This window comes from Paramisgurnus dabryanus, chromosome 16 (assembly GCF_030506205.2).
Source record: "Paramisgurnus dabryanus chromosome 16, PD_genome_1.1, whole genome shotgun sequence".
NCBI lineage: Eukaryota > Metazoa > Chordata > Actinopteri > Cypriniformes > Cobitidae > Paramisgurnus > Paramisgurnus dabryanus.
Window position 1 is genome coordinate 21,810,500 of NC_133352.1, and position 20,855 is coordinate 21,831,354.

The window sequence follows — 20,855 nt, forward strand, 5'->3', positions numbered from 1 at the left end:
ATAACTCTGACATGTTTTTGGTCTAGAAGCCACATTTTGGTCTTGTTTTAAAGAAGACACTTTAAGTTTTTTACGGAAGTGTCTGGAGGTGAAAATATTAAATATATAAAATTATTATAGCAGTTTAAATTTATTGTAATAAATAAAAATAATGCAATATAGTATTATTTTATACATAAAATTATAAAAAAAATGAAGTTTGTGTTGGTTTGCTGCATACTCTTGTCACAAATTAATAAATTACGGTCACTACATTTATTATTACTACTAAAAGGTTTTAAAATATGAAAACTACATTCTTAGACATTTCCAACAATATATAGTTTGTCGTGATAGATTAACATTTACATGCAAAATATTGACGTAAACTCAGATGTCCTGCTCATGGGACAGTGCCAGTAAACAGTAAAAATTTAATATTTTTATTAAATACGTAGAATATTTTAATTTAAATTTTTCACAAACAAGAGATTCTTGCCCAAATAAAATATTCACAAATTTTGTGTGGTACTTACAGTAAGTAGATCAACGACATAGATGACATTTAAACCATTGTTCATATATTTTAAGAAAAGTCCAGTTTGATGGATCTGGAAAGTATAATTATAGCCCTGATACACTTGAAACTTTGTTTTGACGGAGTCAGAATTGCAAAAGGAAGAGGTTTTGAGGCAAACCTCATACTGCAGAAAATATTTGATACATTGTTTTGCATAGTACAAGTACCTTTGGCAAACATTTAGTGTAGGAAATATTGCTAATGGATTCAGTAATGCAGAGTGAAAAGGTGTAGTATGTAGTGCTGCCAGACTGGAGGTCATGTGCAGACTATGGGAGAGTATCATATTCCACCCCAAAACCTACAGCAGATGTCAGCACCTCTGCCAGAAAGAATCTCTCTTTCTTTTTCTCTCTCTTTGGGTATATGGGGGAGGGGTTTGAGCAGAGCAATATTTTGTCTTGTTCAAGATGCTACAGTGTTTTATGCTTCCATGGTGGTCCTGGAGATCACTTTGAAGTTGAATCTGTAGAAACAGTAAAAATACAAACAAGGCAGATATCTGAGGATTGAAGGAAGAGAGGTCACCATTCACTGTGTGTCTGGTCAGTAAACACACAGTTAGATCTAAAGACAAGTGAGACAAGTTTACTGCAGCCTTATCTGTGATACACACGTTTATTAATAACCAACCATTTCCTTTGCTTCTCTATGGAAAATTGCTGTTACTATTTTAGTGGATTTAGACAATGATTCACTATGGAACTTATTTACTCTTGAAAATACCTCTGGGTTGGTCTTTCTGATAATGCACAATGAAATATTAAATGCTCATCAATTACCTTTAGACCATATAAGCATCTTTATAAAAGCAAAGTTATGTTCAACACAAGAAATGTGTCAGCAGGGGTGAGTGTAGATCGATAGCAAAGTGAAGTCTGCATGCCAGATATAATATCAGATTCGATTTGCTAGAGCTTACTGACATATTGTTGGACCAGTTCTGTGTTGTCCATCAGGTATGTGGCTCTTGGCCAAACACTGTACATGCTCTGAAAACAAGACTCCCTTTGTTCTCAGTCATTTATTGTCCAGGTTTAAAATCAACCTGTACAAATCAGTTATGTAGTATATGTGCACGCATTATTAGTACGTTATGTTCCACTTCAACGAAAAGCAGAAAGGCAGCTATTGTCCTGACAAAGTTGATGAAGAAGGTATACAATTGCGTATAATTCATATGAACAATGCCTGAGGTCTTTAGACCTCTACTAAATATCAGAGCGCCCTATGGAAATTTGTGAATGTCTGTTTTCATGCTTACTTAATCCAAATACCATTCAGCAAGAACCCTTAGAGAGTATCTGCATGAGAGAAAAATGTGTCTGAGGTTTGCTTTTTGTTCAAATCTTAATGTTGGTGTTGTACTTTAAGGAATTGATATAGTGTTTGACTTCTCTCAGAGGAAAGTGTATTTGTTGTGCCTAACTCACCACTACATTCCAATAAGAGCAGTCAGTTTCTTTTCTTTCTATGTCATGATGGTCCTAAAAACATGCACACACCACACTCACACAAGCTGTATACATAGTAATTTACTATAAAGCATTGGCAGTCATCCACACCTTTTGTGCTTTTGGCTGCCACACTTCTGTTTTACTGTCACTTTCATTCTGTTCTTTGGGTTAGCTTAATAAAACCATTCATTTAGTCCTAATAAACCATGGTTAATAGCTTCAAATGTACAACATATAAATATGTTTAGAAATGTTTTGTAGTTTAGCGTTTGCATATTATTGACATTTCATATAAAAAAAAACATTTTTTTTCTTTTTTTCTTTCTGTAATAGGCCTACTGAATTATGCGTGTTTTCATCTTTTTTCAAGGATGAATTGTTTGTCCTGAAATGGCAGAGCTCATCTGATGGCCTTGCATTATACTCCAGTCCAGTGATGCTGTATGAGTAATGCTATGCAGCCTGCTGCTGCTACTGCGCATGTATGTTGCATGACAGGTACACGCGAGGCTCCATCTTGGCATCCCTTCACCAGTGCAATAGAGCAGAGCAACAGAAATTCCGTTCAGATAATTTTTCATAACATAGATAATACCAGGGTATTGTAATGAAAACTAATCCAACAGGCGCGAACCGGGCTCAGTAAGCAAACGACGAGCAGAATGCGATACAGACGGCGGCAGGTCATGACGACGCTTTAACGACCGATCGCACTGTCAGCGCTATTCAATCTAATCTGTGGGAAAACTGTGGAAAAAGCGCTACCTTATTAAAATGGTAAGTGATACAACGCGCAATATTTTGAAAGGAAATGCGATTTTGTGGTTGTACGTGTGTAATAAATGTGGGAGGCGCGATATGTTGTCATTCTGTGTAGTAATCCCCACATCAGCATCCCAACCCCCCTTGTCGTCATGGTGGATGCTGTTGGTGCTGTATGTTTGCCCTCTTACCCATCTCCCCATCCTTTTCAGGTTTATTTTCTACCATGCCGCCTATCTGTAACTTTTTCAACTTGATGCTCAAAGCATCCACAGGTCGTTGTTATCGCCTTGTGCTATGTTTACATTAAAACGTAAAAAATTAACATATGGTTTTGAAAGCGAGTTTAAGGGGTAAGCTAATATGGCTGTCATGCTAAAGTTATGCAATATAAAATTAATTATTGTTACTATATAAAATGTTATTATTAACTTACCTGTTTTTCCTTTTCCTGTCAAAAATATTATACATATGTGAGTATAAACTCTTGCATGACACATTTATATAATGTGCCCTTTCGTGACAAACACTGAGGTTAGGGTTAGATATAAAATCTTTGTTTGTGTACTCAAGTTGAACAGAAAGCATTTGTCTTCTGAATAAAGCAGTCAGACTCATGGTATGCAGCCAAAAAAAGTGTTTCAATTAAATAAGGGTCAAGTTAACCTAGATTCAGTCTATTCTGAAAATAAAGCCGTTTTTTATCTTACATCATGTCTACTAAGACATTATAATCCATTACTTGCATTTCTCTGCTTTATATTTAGACCTGCAGTCATCGTTTGTGTGCATTTCAAACGAGGGGCATTAAACTCAAATTGCCATGACCACTGAATCAGAGAGAAAATGAGAAGAGAAAGACTAAAAGATTGGAAGATTTGAAGAGATGTTTTGTAAGAAACACTAGCATCTGGTGATAATAACAGTGATGGAATGAGTGAGATATTGGAGGAGTGTGCTTGAATGCTGGCCTGATTCGTTTAAGTTGATGATCAATGCATTGGCTGAGAATCAAGCCTCCAGAGGCGGAGGGTGAAAGAGTCTAGACAGGGGAGTTTCTGGCAGTCTTCCTCAGGGGGGAATTCCTCATAGTGATCTTTACAGTTTCTTCCTCCCTAGCTTGGACACTCATCGCTGGCTGTGTTGTACAGCAGGACTAAACATGTGCACTATGTCAATATTTGGCATTTTTCAAACTGTGTGTATTTTCCGCTTTAATTTAAAAAACATATGGCTGCCCTGTTGTTAGTAACATGTTTGAAGAACTACATGGCACCTAACAATTATTTAACCAGAACCGTGTAATTTATGTGCAGTGGCACCAGATTGCAAAAAAGATTTTTCCAAACAAGTTCTCTCTTTTACCCCGCTTTGCATCGTGCTGCATTACCACCTTGGGTGTGCATTATTTTAAATAATTAAATGGCCTGTCATCAATGAGTGCATTTACATGCACAGAATAAGTGGATAACTATCAAAAATCGTGCGTTTGGAGATGTGTCATGTTTTTCGCAGACAGTGATGTCACCGCCTATAGTGCATGCAGTCGCTCAGAAAGCCGGCGGAAAATCTGTCTTAAGCTATACTGTTGTTTCTTTTCTCATGTCTGCAGAATGTAAATGTAAGATGAGCTTTTATTTTCACAGTTTCTCTGCCTACTGCATGAGTCAAGCTTTTATGCATTACTTTGCGCTTACTTACTATTACGGTAAACGTCACACGCGGAGACATGCACAAATTAACAGAACTGCAAGAAAGCAGGTTAAGATGTTTATATGCCATGAAAAAAAAAACTACCTGTATGCCGTTTATGGGCTTTAAGAAAACCTTTTTACGCATTTACAAGACCCTACACATTATCAGTTTATTAAAGGAATATTCAATTTTCTTAAAAGAAAAATCCAGAAAATTTACTCACCACCATGTCATCCAAAATGTTGATGTCTTTCTTTGTTCAGTCGAGAAGAATTTATGTTTTTTGAGGAAAACATTGCAGGATTTTTCTCATTTTAATGGACTTTAATAGAGCCCAACATTTAATACTTAACTCAACATTTAACAGTTTTTTTCAACAGAGTTTCAAAGGACTCTAAATGATCCCAAATAGGCATAAGGGTCTTATCTAGCAAAACTATTGTCATTTTTGACAATAAAAATAACAAATATACACTTTTAAAGCACAACTTGTCGTTTAAATCCGGTCGTGATGCGCCAACGTGACCCCACGTAATACGTCATGACGTCAAGAGGTCACAGAGGACGAACGCGAAACTCCGCCCCAGTGTTTACAAGTGTTGAGAACGAGGACCGTTCTTACGTTGTTGTATGTCAACTGATACTAATTAATGTTTTTGTGTCAGTTTATTGTTTACAATGGTCCGCAAATGTGCGTTTTATATTTGTAACACGTGACCTCCCTACGTCACTACGCATTTACGTTAGGTCGCACTGGACCGGATTTAGACGAGAAGTTGTGCCTTAAAAGTGTATATTTGTTATTTTTATTGTCAAAAATGACAATTGTTTTGCTAGATAAGACCCTTATGCCTCCTTTGGGATCGTTTAGTCTTTTGAAACTCCGTTGAAAAAAACTGTTAAGTGTTAATTGTTGGTGTCTATTAAAGTCCATTAAAATGAGAAAAATCCTGCAATGTTTTCCTCAAAAAACATAATTTCTTCTCGACTGAACAAAGAAAGACATCAACATTTTGGATGACATGGTGGTGAGTAAATTATCTGGATTTTTCTTTTAAGAAAATGGAATATTCCTTTAAGCATAATCGGTTTAAGACGCGTAAACGCACTCAATTTTTCCGTATTGTATTGAACCTGAAACATTCTCTTCAAAATATGATGATGATGATGATTATTTTCCTGGTAATGTGGTACTAGTTCATATTTCTTGTGCAAAAAATTATGTTTCCATCTACCATTTTTAATGTGCATTTTGGGATATCGTCTAAAAGCGCTGTATAGAAACATCAAGATACACATCAATTCTAAAAATGCACATAAAAACTTATGTGACCTATTGAGTCTGATCTTTATCCTATAAGAAGATATGCACATAAACTATGAAAAAACACATTTAGCCAACAAATCCTCAATGAGCATGAAAAGGTCATTTGACTTTGCCTCAATGTATGCGTTTTCCTGGCAAAAATGAAGCATGATGGGATGGCATAAGTTGTTTTGGTCAGTCTGAAATGACTTGAGCAAATGAGCAAAAGTCTGACATCAAGGTAGTACAGTATAATGACATCCCTGAACTGTCTTACACAATTGCGTTCCTAAAGAGCAGTCATCCACCTCTTAAAGCAAGATGACATGACCGTGTTTACTGCATTTCATCTGCAAGCTCTGAGGCGTAAATAATTTATTATATATGAAAAAGACCTACAGTGGCTTCTCACATTGGCAGGAAGTTACTTTTTTCTTTTTGACTCACTGCATGAAACAACAGTGCTTTATTTGCAAACGTTTTATGCGCTATTCAGTGTGATCGTTAAATTCGCAACTTTGGATGGAAACGTAAAAATTGTGAATAGTGATTAGTTGATAATTAAAATGTCATGTCTATAAAACAGATTTCATGATAATTCTAGAGAAACTATAAAAAGGAAACAATATGGTACTGTTTTATAAGTAACACATTTTTAGACCACCCACAGTGACAAACACCCCAAGCGATATTTAAAACGGTCACGGATACAACAGAGCCAGATTTCCTGAGTCAACAGGTCATCAGTCTCCAAGACAGCTCAGCTCAGTCCTGTCTAACTGTATGTCCACTGAGACTCTGCATGTCACTGATCTGTTTCTACAAAGAACCAGAATATAGGTCACATACTGTATTCAGAAGCTAAAACGTTGACTTAATAACATACAGAGACGGCGTTCTGAACAGTTCACTTTCTGCTGTTTGATTAAAGGCACAGTATGTAATTTTCACCACTAAAGGTTGCTATGCAAAAAACAGCATGATGACTATACCTGTATGAGAGCATGGAACAATGGGATATACAAAACATATAACACTGTGCTAGTTATTTTTGGTTATACCACAGCACTGTTGAATGCTTTATTTTGATTGGTTTGATTATTTTTCGGTAAAATGCACACCTAAGGGGCCGTTCACAAGTAGGGTGGCCATTCGTGCCAGTTCCGCCAGACACCCCCGAACATGTTTTCGGGTTCGTTCTCCGGAAGTCGCGTTGCTCGACCGCATACGTCATCGTGGTTCTCACATTTCAGTTAAAATACATTAGAAAATTAAGATTTATTTCTTTTAAGACATACAATCATTGTAGTTTCATTCTTACATTGAAATGTAACGGATGCTTTTCTGAAATTAAACCCGAAATATTAAACCTTGATGACGTATGCGGTCGACCAACGCGACTTCCAGAGAACAAACCCGAAAACATGTTTGGGATGTGTCCGGCAGAACTGGCACGAATGGCCACTCTATTCACGCCCCTAAAAACAGGTGTAAAATTTTAGGCAGGCAGGTTCTTGTCACATGACGTGCGGTGCGCTTGCAGCATTCTAAAGAGTTGAAATGTTTTTAACTCGATGCGGTCCAGACGCACCTGGAAAAAACGAGTGCTTCCATTATGATTGTACAGCGCGCCTACATTTGAAATAACGAACTTGAGCGTGCAAAAGACGTTATATTTCAATCACCACTAGCCTTTCAAATCTCTTAAAAATACAGTGTAATGACACTTCCCACCAAACATGGAACGTCTGGGAGACATTCAGATCATGTCTGTATAACGTCCGTTAGTTCAGACCCACTTTTAAACGTCTGCTGGACGTGCAATAGAGGGTCAGTGTCTGGACGTCACTCTTGCACCCCTTTTGGATGTCTGTGAACGTACCAAAAAGGTTCAGTGTATGAACGTCAGACTATGACTCCTTATGGATGTCTGTGGACGTGCAAACAGGGTCAGTGTCTGGATGTCACTCTTGCACCCCTCTTGAATGTCTGTGGACGTGCCAAAAAGGTTCAGTGTATGAACGTCAGACTACGACCCCTTATGGATGTCTGTGGACGTGCAAAACAGGGTCAGTGTCTGGACGTCACTCTTGCACCCCTTTTGGATGTCTGTGAACGTACCAAAAAGGTTCAGTGTATGAACGTCAGACTATGACCCCTTATGGATGTCTGTGGACGTGCAAAACAGGGTCAGTGTCTGAACGTCACTCTTGCACCACTTTTGGATGTCTGTGGAAGTGCCAAAAAGGTTCAGGGTATAAACGTCAGACTATGACCCCTTATGGATGTCTGTGGACGTGCAAAACAGGGTCAGTATCTGGACGTCACTCTTGCTCCCCTTTTGGATATCTGTGAACGTACCAAAAAGGTTCAGTGTATGAACATCAGACTACCACCACTTATGGATGTCTGTGGACGTGCCAAAAAGGTTCAGTGTATGAACGTCAGACTACCACCACTTATGGATGTCTGTGGACGTACAAAACAGGGTCATTTTCTGGACGTCACTCTTGCACCCTTCTTGGATGTCTGTGGACGTGCCAAAAAGGTTCAGTGTATGAACGTCAGACTATGACCCCTTATGGATGTCTGTGGACATGCAAAACAGGGTCAGTGTCTGGACGTCACTCTTGCACCCCTTTTGGATGTCTGTGAACGTACCAAAAAGGTTCAGTGTATGAATGTCAGACTATGACCCCTTATGGATGTCTGTGGACGTGCAAAACAGGGTCAGTGTCTGGACGTCACTCTTGCACCCCTTTTGGATGTCTGTGAACATACCAAAAAGGTTCAGTGTATGAACGTCAGACTATGACTCTTTATGGATGTCTGTGGACGTGCAAACCCACATGGAAAGAACCTATATGAGGATATATGCACATATATGAAACCTGCAGCTTATATGCACATACAGTATATGCTGCATATACATGTAGGCAAAATTGAGGTGCATATACGGGCCATATTGGTCTCATGTATTGCTTATAAATATCCACATATAAGCCCTATACATACAAGATATGTCTCCTATATTGCTCATGGCAGGATCTGTTCATTTTGTAGCTAATACCTCCCATTGGCATCTGTCATACATGATGCCTAGTTCATATTTTCTATTATCAAGGCAATAACGAGGAACTAACCAAAAACATTTTATGTAAGAAAGAACTTATGTATGAGCAAACACGTGAAATTGGTATCACATAATTGGCATGTTATGGAATTTAAGCTATGATGTCTACACGTTTTCCTGAAACATTTACAAGGCCAATTCTTTCTTGTATGAAGATAGTAGATGTCTATGGCTGTGCCAAAAATATTAAATATCTGAACATCTGACCAGAGACCGATATGAACTCATATGGAATTTTTTTTGTAAATCAAGAATTTATTGTCAGATAGTCTGGAGAACTACCTGCTATTTAAAAACAAGAAATCACATGAAATTGGCACATGTTTATATATATATATATATATATATATATATATATATATATATATATATTTTTTTTTTTTTGTGCATTTTTTGCATTTATTCATCATTTCTACATTTGTGTCCATATTAGTCCATTGTCTGTTGGCAAGCAAACCTCAGGACTGACATAAACTAACAGCAATGAAAGTATGAGAGCATGACACATGAAACGTGATAAAAATAAGGTTATTCCATCAAGTACAATTGTTCCTAAAATACATGTAAAAACATTATGTTGTTTATAAATGCATATGACACCAAACACCAAGGGTTTTTTTTGCTCATCCACTGTATTTTTTCTGCCTGCTTTAGCATAGAGCCTATCTTTAGATTCATATCCTTTCCCTTAAAAAGAGTTACTTGTAAAACTGATTTTGGAACCAGTTGTACTTCCCACTACCTGTTGTTGTAGGTGTGGCTCTTATTACACTCAAGTCCAAATATTGCCTCCCAGCTCCCCTTGGAACATCACGGAACATCTTTTAAACGTTAGACAAAGACATTATGATTACTTCTTTTAGATGTGTTTTTGCTCAGTGGGTTCTCTGGACAAATGCAGATGACATTTCTGACTGCTACAGTCTGTCTGGAAGCTAAAGGGAAACAAAGTATTTTGCCTTCTTTTTTCGTTTCTGTTTTCTGCAAAGACATGTATAGAAAAACATACACTTTTTCTATGTACACAAAAGGCCTATTTCTCATAAATATTGTTCAGAAATCTGTGTAAATCTGTGTAAGTGAGCACTTCTCCTTTGACAAGATAATCCAACTCACAGGTGTGGCACATCAACATGCTGATTAGACAGCATGATTATTGCACAGGTGTGACTTAAGCTGGCCACAATAAAAGCCTTGGCTCTCCAGCACCTTGTTTCCAGCCGGGCTCTGTGTCTGTCTGGTTACATCTCAGGCTCTTCCGCCACCGTCTGCAGTAGTGATGGGCAGTCCGGCTCTTTCCATAGATTCGGCTCTTTCGGCTCAAGCTCCGGCTCTACATTTTAGTGATGGCAATCCGACTCTTTTCATAGATTCGGTTCAGCTGGCTCGGCTCCCTTAGAAGAGCCGGCTCTTACGGTGCCACCCCTGCCCGCGTCTGAAGATTCGGCTCTGCTCGTTCGCTACAAAGAATCAGCTCTGAGCGGCTCGTTCGCGAACGACCCATCACTGGTCTGCAGCTCTGTGTCCATCAGTCGGCACCCTGGTCTCCTCCATGATGGCTCCTTCCACTCCTCCATGGCTTCTCATGCTCATGTGTCGCCTTGCTCAAGGCCCCATCCTGGACTGCATCTTTCTTCCCTTTCCTGGCAATCCATCTGCCTCCAGAACCTCCTCCTACTCTTCATTGCTCTCCACGGCGCAAGTTTGCAGGGATCGTCTGCTCTCGCTCACTGGACTACATTACCCATAATCATTTGCACCCCCTCAACCACCATCTTTAATTGTTTTATACACACATGCTTACCATTGTCTTTATTCCTTGTCGGTTCTTGTCTATGTTATGGGTATTTACCCATAGTCTGTCAAATAAAGTTCTGTTTAGTGTTACCTGTCATCGTCCTTATCCTTCTTACATACTGTGACCCATATTACAAAATGTCTCTGCCCACCTAAAGTTCTTGGATGGGTATTTAATATTTTAAAGCAGTAGGTGTGCACACGGTCAACATCCAGTACCTGAAAAAGTGTTGATGTCCAAACCCTTTGTAGCATATTTGGTGATAAGACCATTTTGAACGGTTGCCTTAAGAAGTAAAATTGTACACCTGGTTTAAATGGAGGTCAACAGGGATGTCTGAAATTAAACATAATTAAAAATTGTATGAATGTCTTTTAGAGGTCTGCAAAGACATTGAAAAACCCTGTAAGGATGTCACTTGGATTTCAATAATGAACATTTAAAAAACATCCTTTAAACGATGTCTTTTAAACGTTTAGCAAGCATGTCAGTAGGACGTCTAATTTCAACACAAAAAAAGAGGTCTAGAAAAGACGTTGCAAAAACTTTCTTTCTGGATACTCCATGGACTTCTTTTGAACGTTCAACAAACATGTCAGTAGGACGTCTAATTTCAACACAAAAAAGAAGTCTAAAAAAGACATTAAATGAACGTTGTCTCTGGTTCCCCACTGGACGTCTTTTAAACATTCAACAAGCATGTCAGTAGGACGTCTAATTTCAACACATAAAAGACGTCTAAAAAAGACGTTGAATGAACGTTGTCTCTGGCTCCCCACTGGACGTCTTTTAAACATTCAACAAGCATGTCAGTAGGACGTCTAATTTCAACACAAAAAAAGACGTCTAAAAAAGACGTTGCAAAAACTTTCATTCTGGCTACTCAGTGGACGTCGTTTGAACGTTCAACAGGCATGTCAGTTAGACGTCTAATTTCAACACACAAAAGACGTGTAAAAAAGACGTTGCAAAAACTTTCATTCTGGCTACTCAGTGGACGTCTTTTTAACGGTAGACAAAGACGTTATAATGACGTCTTCTGGACGTGTTTTTGTTTAGTGGGTTTGCTTCGTGTCGTGCCGCATTACCACCTTGGGTGTGCATAATTTTCAAAAATTCAATGGCCTGTCATCAATTATACCTTGCATTATTTTAATGCAAAAAATCTTACATATTGTGCCTTTAATTAAACTATTAGAATAACCACATCCCTACTTTAATAATTGATATCAAATATCAAGTGTGCCTGTAGCTCAGTTGGTAGACCATGGTGTGAAAGATACACATACTGATAAAAATCATAATTGAGCACTATAAGTCGCTTTTGATAAAAGGGTGTGCCAAATGCTTAAAGATAAGTATTATTTTAATTTTACAGGTCAGAGCAAATATATTTGATAACAAAATACAGTAGTAGCAAAAGAAAAGCATTAGGACAGTGCATTATTCTGAGTAATGCATGATACAGTATGAAAAGCCCACAAAGTACAATCACCGACTGCCACAGAAGATCTCTAGCAGTCTGTTCTCCATATTAACAAACCTATGACTTCCCTACCTATGCTTTGGTTTTTAGGTTTTTGCTGTTAACTTATTAAGAGAGTCTGTTTATTCTCTCCCCTGCAGGCTTTGCTGAGTTGTTGTAATATAAAGGTGCAAAAGGTGATCTTCTTATTGCTTATCATCTGTCTGTGGATGGAAGGAGGGTTCACCAAAGAAAAATCAACAAAGAAGGGAAAGAAGAAAGGAAAACAGGTTTACTGTCCTTCGTAAGTGCATTTTTATTATTCAACTAGGCCATCTCCTGATGTTTATTTGTGCAAATTACTTGAGTGGGGATGGCTTGGTCTCATATTAAAAGTATGACTATAGAAAGTGTACATGTTTTACAATTCACAATGCAGTTTAAGCTATATTACCCATAGTTTAATGTAAAGAGATATTGGGCCCTATCTTGCACCAAGCGCAATTGACTTTGTCAGTGACGCATGTATCATTCGTATTTTGCGCCGGCGCACAGCGGGGTTTTTCCCTCCACAGATGCACGTCAGCAAACTAGGGAATGAACTTGCGCTCCCTGGGCGGTTCAGCGCAAAAAGGAGGCGTGTTGCGGCGCAAACCATCTCTTATGCTATTTTGCAGTTTCAAAAAACAATTGCGCTACTAACCAAAAAAAACTAGTCTAAAGTCAGTGGCGCGTTGCGCGTGGTTCATTATGCTATTTTAAGGGCGCATGCTTGACCATAATGTATAGCGTGCACAACGCGCATACACTTTGCTTATCTAATCTACACAGATGCAACGGTTATTTTTGCAAATCATAAATTGTTACACTTAAAAATATTAATACACGAGATAAGGGGAATCATAGTGGTGAGCATTGTGGTGATAGTTTTTATTTATTGTGTGGCTGCGTTAAAAAATTCTCATGCAAATAACGATTAAAATATTTTCATAAGTTTGTTGTGTGGCTGTATTACGTTTATTTTATGTAAATAATAATTAAAATGTTTTCATAAGAAACCTTAATGTATATGAACTTGATTTGTAAGAGTACTTTGGGGTTGGACCTTGCTTGCGTTTCTTGGGTCCGATTTCAAAGCCCCCAAACCCTTTCAGCGGTGAGGGTGGACGCAGCGATGTCCTCTGCTGGGTCAAGTCCTGAGGCAGATCCACCTCCCGTTACACGGCGTGCCCGATTTATGCTGGCAAGCGTGGGATTCCCCCGTACAAGGACGTCGGTCTCCTCGGCTGTGAACCGCTCCTGGCGTGCGCCTGGTAAATCCGTCATAATAATAGCAACCCGCCATGGAACTTGCGCCCTTGCGTTTAAAGGGAATGTTGGCTAGCGTTCTGATTGGTTTATTTGACGTTACGCCCAAACCACACCTATGAATAATGAACCTACTTCAGACCAACCCCTTATTGATTTGCGCCCGGCGCAAGAGTTATTTCTCACGCCGGGAAAATAGCAACAGCGCCCAACATCCGCCCACAAACTCACTTGCGCGTTGCGCTTTGCACTTGCGTTTCAGATCGTTAAAATAGAGCCCATTATGTAAATATATACTTTCATATTTTGCTCTTCATACTTTCTCATTCTGTCAATATTAGCATTGTCCTCAGGGTAAAAACCTGACCTCGAACACCAATTGTCCCCAAAAAGATAGGAATACCAGTAAATTTGTGACCTTGTTGGGACATTTTGAGGTCCCCATGAAGAAAAAAGCTTATAAATCAAACAGAATGATGTTTCTTGAAAATGTAAAGTAGCTGTAAGTTTTCTGTAATGGTTGGGGTTTGGGTTAGGGGAAGGGAATAGAATATACAGTTTGTACAGTTCAAAAAGCATTACGTCTATGGAATGTCCCCACAAAACATGGAAACCAGAATGTATGTGTGTGTGCGTGTGTGTGTACTGCACACTTAAATCAAGATCATGTTTTTATGTTACTAAGCATGTTGGTTTTGATTTCTCACGAAAATATTTACTTCATTATAGTACAAAGAAGATTTTTCATGTATAGATGACTGAAATTTATGATCTTTGTGGTTTAATGTTGCTGTTGTTAATTGTTACACCCTCCTTTTTGGTCTCTTTAGGCAGCTGTCATCAGAGGATCTGGCACGGGTTCCTGCAAACACTACTAGTAACATCCTTAACAGACTTTTGGTCACTTATGATCCAAGAATCCGTCCAAACTTCAAAGGTCAGTACTTATTTACTGTACTGTTATCTGCCATGTTATTGTTGCATCTGTCACATCCATTCTTGTGTGATCATTTTACACAATTATTAAGGAAAGCAACGCATGTATATACATTGTGGTGGATAAGTAGTTTTAGTTACTGCTACTGTTGGCAACATTTCCAGATGTAATGAAACAGGTTGTAAAATGTGAGAAACTCTGTTGCCTCTTTGCTCGCTGGCAGTCAATTTAGATGTGGCTTGGTGGGACCTTGATGTGGTCTTTGCTGTATGAGTGTTAAGAGTTCACTGTATGATTCAATGTTATTATGTCTTATGGTCAGCCAGCTGCTCTTCATATCTGGGCAAGATGAAAGCTTCTGGCAATCGTAAAGTCAACATTATAATCTTGGGAATAGGAATAGCGGTATAGTAGCTGGAGCATTCTTCCTGTAATGCCATGCTTCCCAGATATTGTACATACAATAAAACATATGTTTATGGTAGCCTATATACCAAATAGTTAACATGACCCATAATAGTCTGTGAGAAAGTGCACAAAAAATGTGTCTTGTTTGATAGATGTGATTGGCTGGATGCTTATTTTCATTTTTTTTTTTTTAGGTATTCCTGTAGAGGACCGCGTGAACATTTTTATAAACAGCTTTGGGTCCATCCAGGAGACAACCATGGTATTCCTCTACATTTTATCATTTCCTACTTGTCCTTAAGTTCGTTGGTCAAGAAAGTAGAAGATTGCTGCACTTAACTTAAGGTAGTAAGATCTTAAGCCCATTCAAATTTATGCTGAGCAAAGATTATTTGAGATTAATTGCATACAAAATAAAAGTGATTTTTTTGCATAATATATGAGTGTGTGCTGTGTGTAATTATTATGTATATATAATACACACATATTCATGTATGTATTTAAGAAACATTTACATGTGTATATATATTTATTTATATTTTTATATATTCTATATTATATATAAATAAAAAAATATAAATTAAAAATCTGAAATTACTATATGTATGTGTGTGTGGTTAAATATACATAATTATAATAATTACACTGCAAAAAAATGACTTTCTTACTAAGTTTTTTTGTCTTGTTTTCAGTAGAAAGATCTAAAAATTCCTAAATCAAGATGTATTTTCTTAATGAGCAAAATGACCTAAGAAAATAAGTCTAGTTTTTAGACCAAAAATATAAAATTTAAGTGAATTTTTGCTTAAAACAAGCAAAATTATCTGCCAATGGGGCAAGAAAATTTTGCTTAAATTAGTGTTTAAGAAAAAAGAAAAGTTATTTTTAGTTTTTTTCTCTCAGATATTTTTGCTTGTTTTAAGTTTAAATTTACTTAAATTTTATATTTTTTGTCTACAAACTAGACTTATTTTCTTAGGTCATTTTGCTCATCAAGAAGAGGCATCTTAATTTAAGAATTTTAAGATATTTCTATTGAAAACAATACAAAAATACTAAGTAAGAAAGTCATTTCTGCAGTGTACACTCAGTACACACACACATATATTATGCAAAAAAAACTTTTATTTTGAATGCGATTAATCGTGATTAATCTTTGCCCAGCACAAATGTTTTTACATTTTTACCAACTCCTCACTAGTCAAAAAAATTTTTATGACTTAATTTAACAGTTAAGTTGTTTAAACTTAAAAATGTAAGTTTAATAAGGATTTTTTTTACTGTGTAGGTAGTACTTCATGACATTTTTTATGTTTGCTTGTTTTTATAACTGCAGTTGTTACAACACTGTAAATGTCCATCATTAAATCCAGCTCAATGCCAGAGCAAGTCCTTTTCAGTCAATCAATACTTTTTTAATGTCATTGTGCAACAAAAATGTGCCCACTTTCAGAATATTAAAATGTTCATTAGGACGTTTACAAGTGCGTAAACTACTAAAAAGTGACATTTGCCTTTTAAATTATTTAATGTTTACTGTTTTTGAACAGACCTTTAAGCCACATTGAGTCATATAATATTCTGTAACATTTTGAAGTATAAAATGTAAATGATTAGCTCCATAATTGATTGAATCAAAGGAACATTAAGTCTCAAACACTGGGTAGCATGAGTAATGAACTTTAATGGGGACCCATTTCACAGAAAAATGTTAGTTTTTAAAATGTCAGATTGTCTGATAGCTTACAGTGGGTGCATGATTGGATTCATGATTGTGTGCTTTATTTTGGGCTTAACGTGTTTACTTAACGCTCCACTAAGGAAAAGAATTAAGTCCAGAACCCGCAGTCTTACGTCTGACTCTTTACGAGCAGTGACACCCATAAACAACCCATCATGCCAAAGTGTCTCAGATCACCTCTACTGAAAATATTTCCCCTGGAAGCAGATCAGAAAGTCGTGTTTTCCACGAAGCATAACGTTGGGCTGAATACAGCTTGTGGGCAGCTCTGCGGAAGCATTGCGTGACACCAAGCTTTTATACGTTTGGAAAAGAGGTTTCATTTTTTTCAGTTGCATTACCTAAAGAGCCATCACATCGTTCCTGCAGCGGTTAACCAAAATATGGACTTACTGTTTATGCACAGGTGGCAAAACATAGAAATATAGGGTCACCAGAGACCTGACTAAAAACTAAAGCACATGCTCATCAAATAGTCGCATATAGCTTATTTTCACCAATCTGCACTGTATTAACATTCGGGATGGAAAGTCCGTAAAAATCACTAAATACCACACATGATATTAAACAGTGTGTAATGCATCCTTAATTTTCCTGCTCCGAGGCTTAAATGAAAAACAGGACATACCGTTATGTGAATCACACACTCGGACTGGCCGCCCAAAAACAGCACAGCTGGAGTGTGGGCATTATGTTTTGCATGTCATCTGTCTTCACAATATCAGTGCTAGCAAAACAAGCTTAGTTAGAAATTGCCACTTCAAAGCTTTTTGCTCACGCAAGCCAGCGCTGGGGCCAATTTGACTTAACGAACCCCGTGTTTTCCCCGTCGCAAGTCCTCGGATACGCCATGAGCCCTCATTTCAGCCCCTCACCAGCACCCGTCACACGTCTCTGATGTTTGCGATATTTGAAAATGTAAATAGGAGCGGCTCTGAGCTCCGCAGCTGCGCTACTTCAATACCAACCATTATTGGAGACTCGATACTTCAGAGACGAGCGTTTTTAAAACATCACTCAGGGGTCGTGAGAAATGCACGTTGCCATGGCGATGCCTGAGACACCTGGTCTCCTGCGTTACCCTGAGGTCTGTATGCTGTTTTTGTATCCAAGTCAGGGCTTTGCACAGTTCCCTGTCACCTAACACAAAGACTGATGTCAACTCTACCACACACCACCCACCCACCCACAGCAAGCTTACAGCAATTTTTCGAATAAAATTTTGATTGCGCAAGACAACCTGTTAACACACAGGTTGTCTTTAGCGCAGTCTTAGTTTTTTGAGTCATATTCAACATAACAGATATTTTGGCCTGTTTTATTTTATCATGCAGGACTATCGTGTGAATATCTTTTTGAGACAGCGCTGGAACGACCCCAGACTCAGGCTTCCTCAGGACTTCAAGTCCGATTCGCTCACTGTCGACCCCAAGATGTTCAAGTGTCTATGGAAGCCTGATCTTTTCTTTGCCAATGAAAAGAGTGCCAACTTTCATGACGTTACTCAGGAGAACATCCTGCTGTTTATCTTCAGAAACGGAGATGTCCTCATCAGCATGAGGTGAACTTTGAATTTTGTCTTCCTACAAACCATCAAAACTTTTTCTTTGTGGATTGCGACAAATTAGGTCTCATTCATACTGCAGTGATCACAGCAAAGTAAACAAAGTAGTCTACCAGGTGTCAAGTCCTTGTGCCTGTGTTTTTAAAGAGTGGAATAAATTCAGACACATTTGTTTAATCTAGAGGTGTGTATACTGTAGGAAAGAAAAATCACAGATGAGACCCGTGTGATACCTACTTGTCTTATAAATAAAACCTTAGTAATTTCACAACCACATCTGCGATCCCTCCTCAGAGCGATTCCTAGTGCGTTTAATAAACCTTAGGAGACTTCTGAGAATTGGACATTCGATATGTCTGTTGACCAAAAGATTTCACCTTACCACTGACACCTAAATTACAGCTACTGCCATTTGATCACATCATGTGAACGTTCAGTCCCCTTTTGGCATTGGACACCTCTTTCATTGTCTTTAATCTTCAAACCTTGCTGAGTTAATGTGGCTCTCTGGGGTCTTCAAGTAGTCAATGACCACACCTGATATAGATCTGTCTGTGGTGCTATGGAGCATGTAGAAATGGTACTGTAGAAATGTTACCTGGATCTATGTGCTACGGATAGATTTAAACAGTTATTTATGAAGCCAAACAATTTTATTGGCCTGTGCGCTTCATACAAATGTGAATTGTTGCTGTTGTCTCTGTGCCAGTCGTGCATTGGAAAAAGTCCAGATTAAGATAAAATCTAAACACTGGCATGGAGCTATTTCAGTTTAGATCGAATGTTTAAGAGCATCACATATTATGTTATGTCTGGGGCAAATGGTGTTTTTCTTGCCAGCCGGATCACAGCATGAGCCGGGTGGTCTTCAAGAAAGACACTTCTTAATTTTGGCTTAGTCCCAGAATGCATTTCTTTATATTCATGTGTGTGTGCCAAGGGACTGATTTCTCTCAAAAACAAAAATAAGTGTTTGTTTCATATTACCCTTTTGAAAAGACCATTAACTTCAAGCTGGTTTATGTTAGTTAGTGCTGGTTTGGTGCAGGCCAAGCAGGTAGACTATCAATGCTTGAAGCCTCTGTAAACCATTAGCCTGGTCCAACCAGACTCTTGTACATTCATTTCATTAGTACAGAGAGTCTGGCCACACTCCATTGCAAAGCGTTACTTCCGTTAAGGAGGGTCCTCTGTTGAAGTTTAAAACTACTGGATCTGCCCAGAGTCACTCAGGATCTGCCAAAGCCAATCGCTAACGTGTGGTCGTGACGTATATCATGCACCAAAACCGTCCGAAAACAACAAGTCAGAATAATCAGACAAACAAAACCTGGTTCTTGCTCCGGCTTTAACTTCTGTATATTCGGCAGTTTTGCAACAACGGACCGAATAGCTTTTCTCATGTCTTTCTCCGCTGCCATTACTGAACTACAACTCAAACTGACGCACGACCTCAACGTCATCGTTCTTAGCCACCCCCATCTGTTCGGTGATTGGTCCTGCAGATTTTTGCAGGAGAAAACGAAACTCTACAGAGCAGTCCCAGACGTACTACTGAAGCGAAATGAAAATTAAGCGGAAGCACGTAGGAGGGCGGAGCCAGGCTAGTACAGTAAACCATGGCTTTTCTAGTGAAGCTGGTTTATATAAGAAATCTTGCTGGTCAATTAAATAAAGAAGTCATCACTATACCAGCATTTATATCAGCAGATGGCCAACAAATTGCTTGAACAAATCCTGTCTTTATTCTTACTGTGGGTTTACACCAGACACGAGTTCAATGTTTTGCGCGAGTAGATTACATACAAAGTAAATGCAAAGACACGATCAGATGCGTCCTCGCGTGGGTTGATGCGAATGACGCGAAATAGGCGTCAAACGCATCTTCGCCCAAGTTGAAAATATTCAACTCGAGCAGAAAATTCACATGACACGAAGTTAAATCCCGCGAGTAATCTAGAGCGAGTAACACGATGCCCCGCATTTGGTGTGTACGTAGCATTATGCTGCGTTTACACCAACCGCGTTTGAGGCATCAAAATCGCATCTACCGCACCTAGTTTACGACTAAACCGGATGAATGCATTCGCGCATCTAGAGTGAAGTAGACGTGCGGAAAAAGCAAGCATTTGACGCGTGTCAGAGGCAAAATTCGCTTCTTGTGGGAGGGGCAAGTGCTATGAGGTTGTCTGTTTGCAAGATGGCTAATGTTGATTGTGCATTAAGTATTAAGTTACCGGTTTGTATTTGGTCACCTTACTATAGGGGGATAATAGTTTAAAAAACTATATGCTGTGGGTTGATAAACGTCACGTGACCCAAAAATGAAATGTGTATTTACAACTTACCAGGTTGCCCAATGTCCTCACTAACACTCTTCCAAGCGAGGTCCTTTTTATTCCTGTCTCTACAGAAATAACTTGTGTCATGTAGCTCCGGGTGACTGCTCACTGACAACATCAAGCGTTCCTTTTTTGTTGAATAAGTGACTCCGGGCGGGGGTGCCGCCACAGCAGCTAGCAGGCTTCTGATTGGTTAATGTGGAGTTTTCACTCGGGCGTCAGCCGCAAATTTGCGTCAAATGCAAATTGCACAAAAAGCACCATTCTAGACGCGCGAATGAGGTGGAATCGCGTGTACCGCATCGCGCTAAACGCCTCATTTTCGCCGCGAGACCTCCAGACGCGCATCAACGCGTCTTCACATTGACTTAACATTGAAA

The 20,855-nt window shown here is 38.6% G+C and overlaps 1 protein-coding gene across 1 annotated transcript in view; it reads left to right on the forward strand.

The window, feature by feature from the left end:
- The first annotated feature begins 2,485 nt into the window (after positions 1-2,485).
- glrbb (glycine receptor, beta b) overlaps positions 2,486-20,855 on the forward strand; it is a 32,034-nt gene continuing 13,664 nt past the window's right edge. Inside the window, exons 1-5 of the mRNA XM_065272532.1 lie at positions 2,486-2,793; positions 12,337-12,479; positions 14,314-14,420; positions 15,023-15,090; positions 17,904-18,130. Of these exons, the coding sequence (XP_065128604.1) occupies positions 2,791-2,793; positions 12,337-12,479; positions 14,314-14,420; positions 15,023-15,090; positions 17,904-18,130 (548 nt within the window). The 5' untranslated portion in view covers positions 2,486-2,790. The remainder of the gene's footprint in view (positions 2,794-12,336; positions 12,480-14,313; positions 14,421-15,022; positions 15,091-17,903; positions 18,131-20,855) is intronic.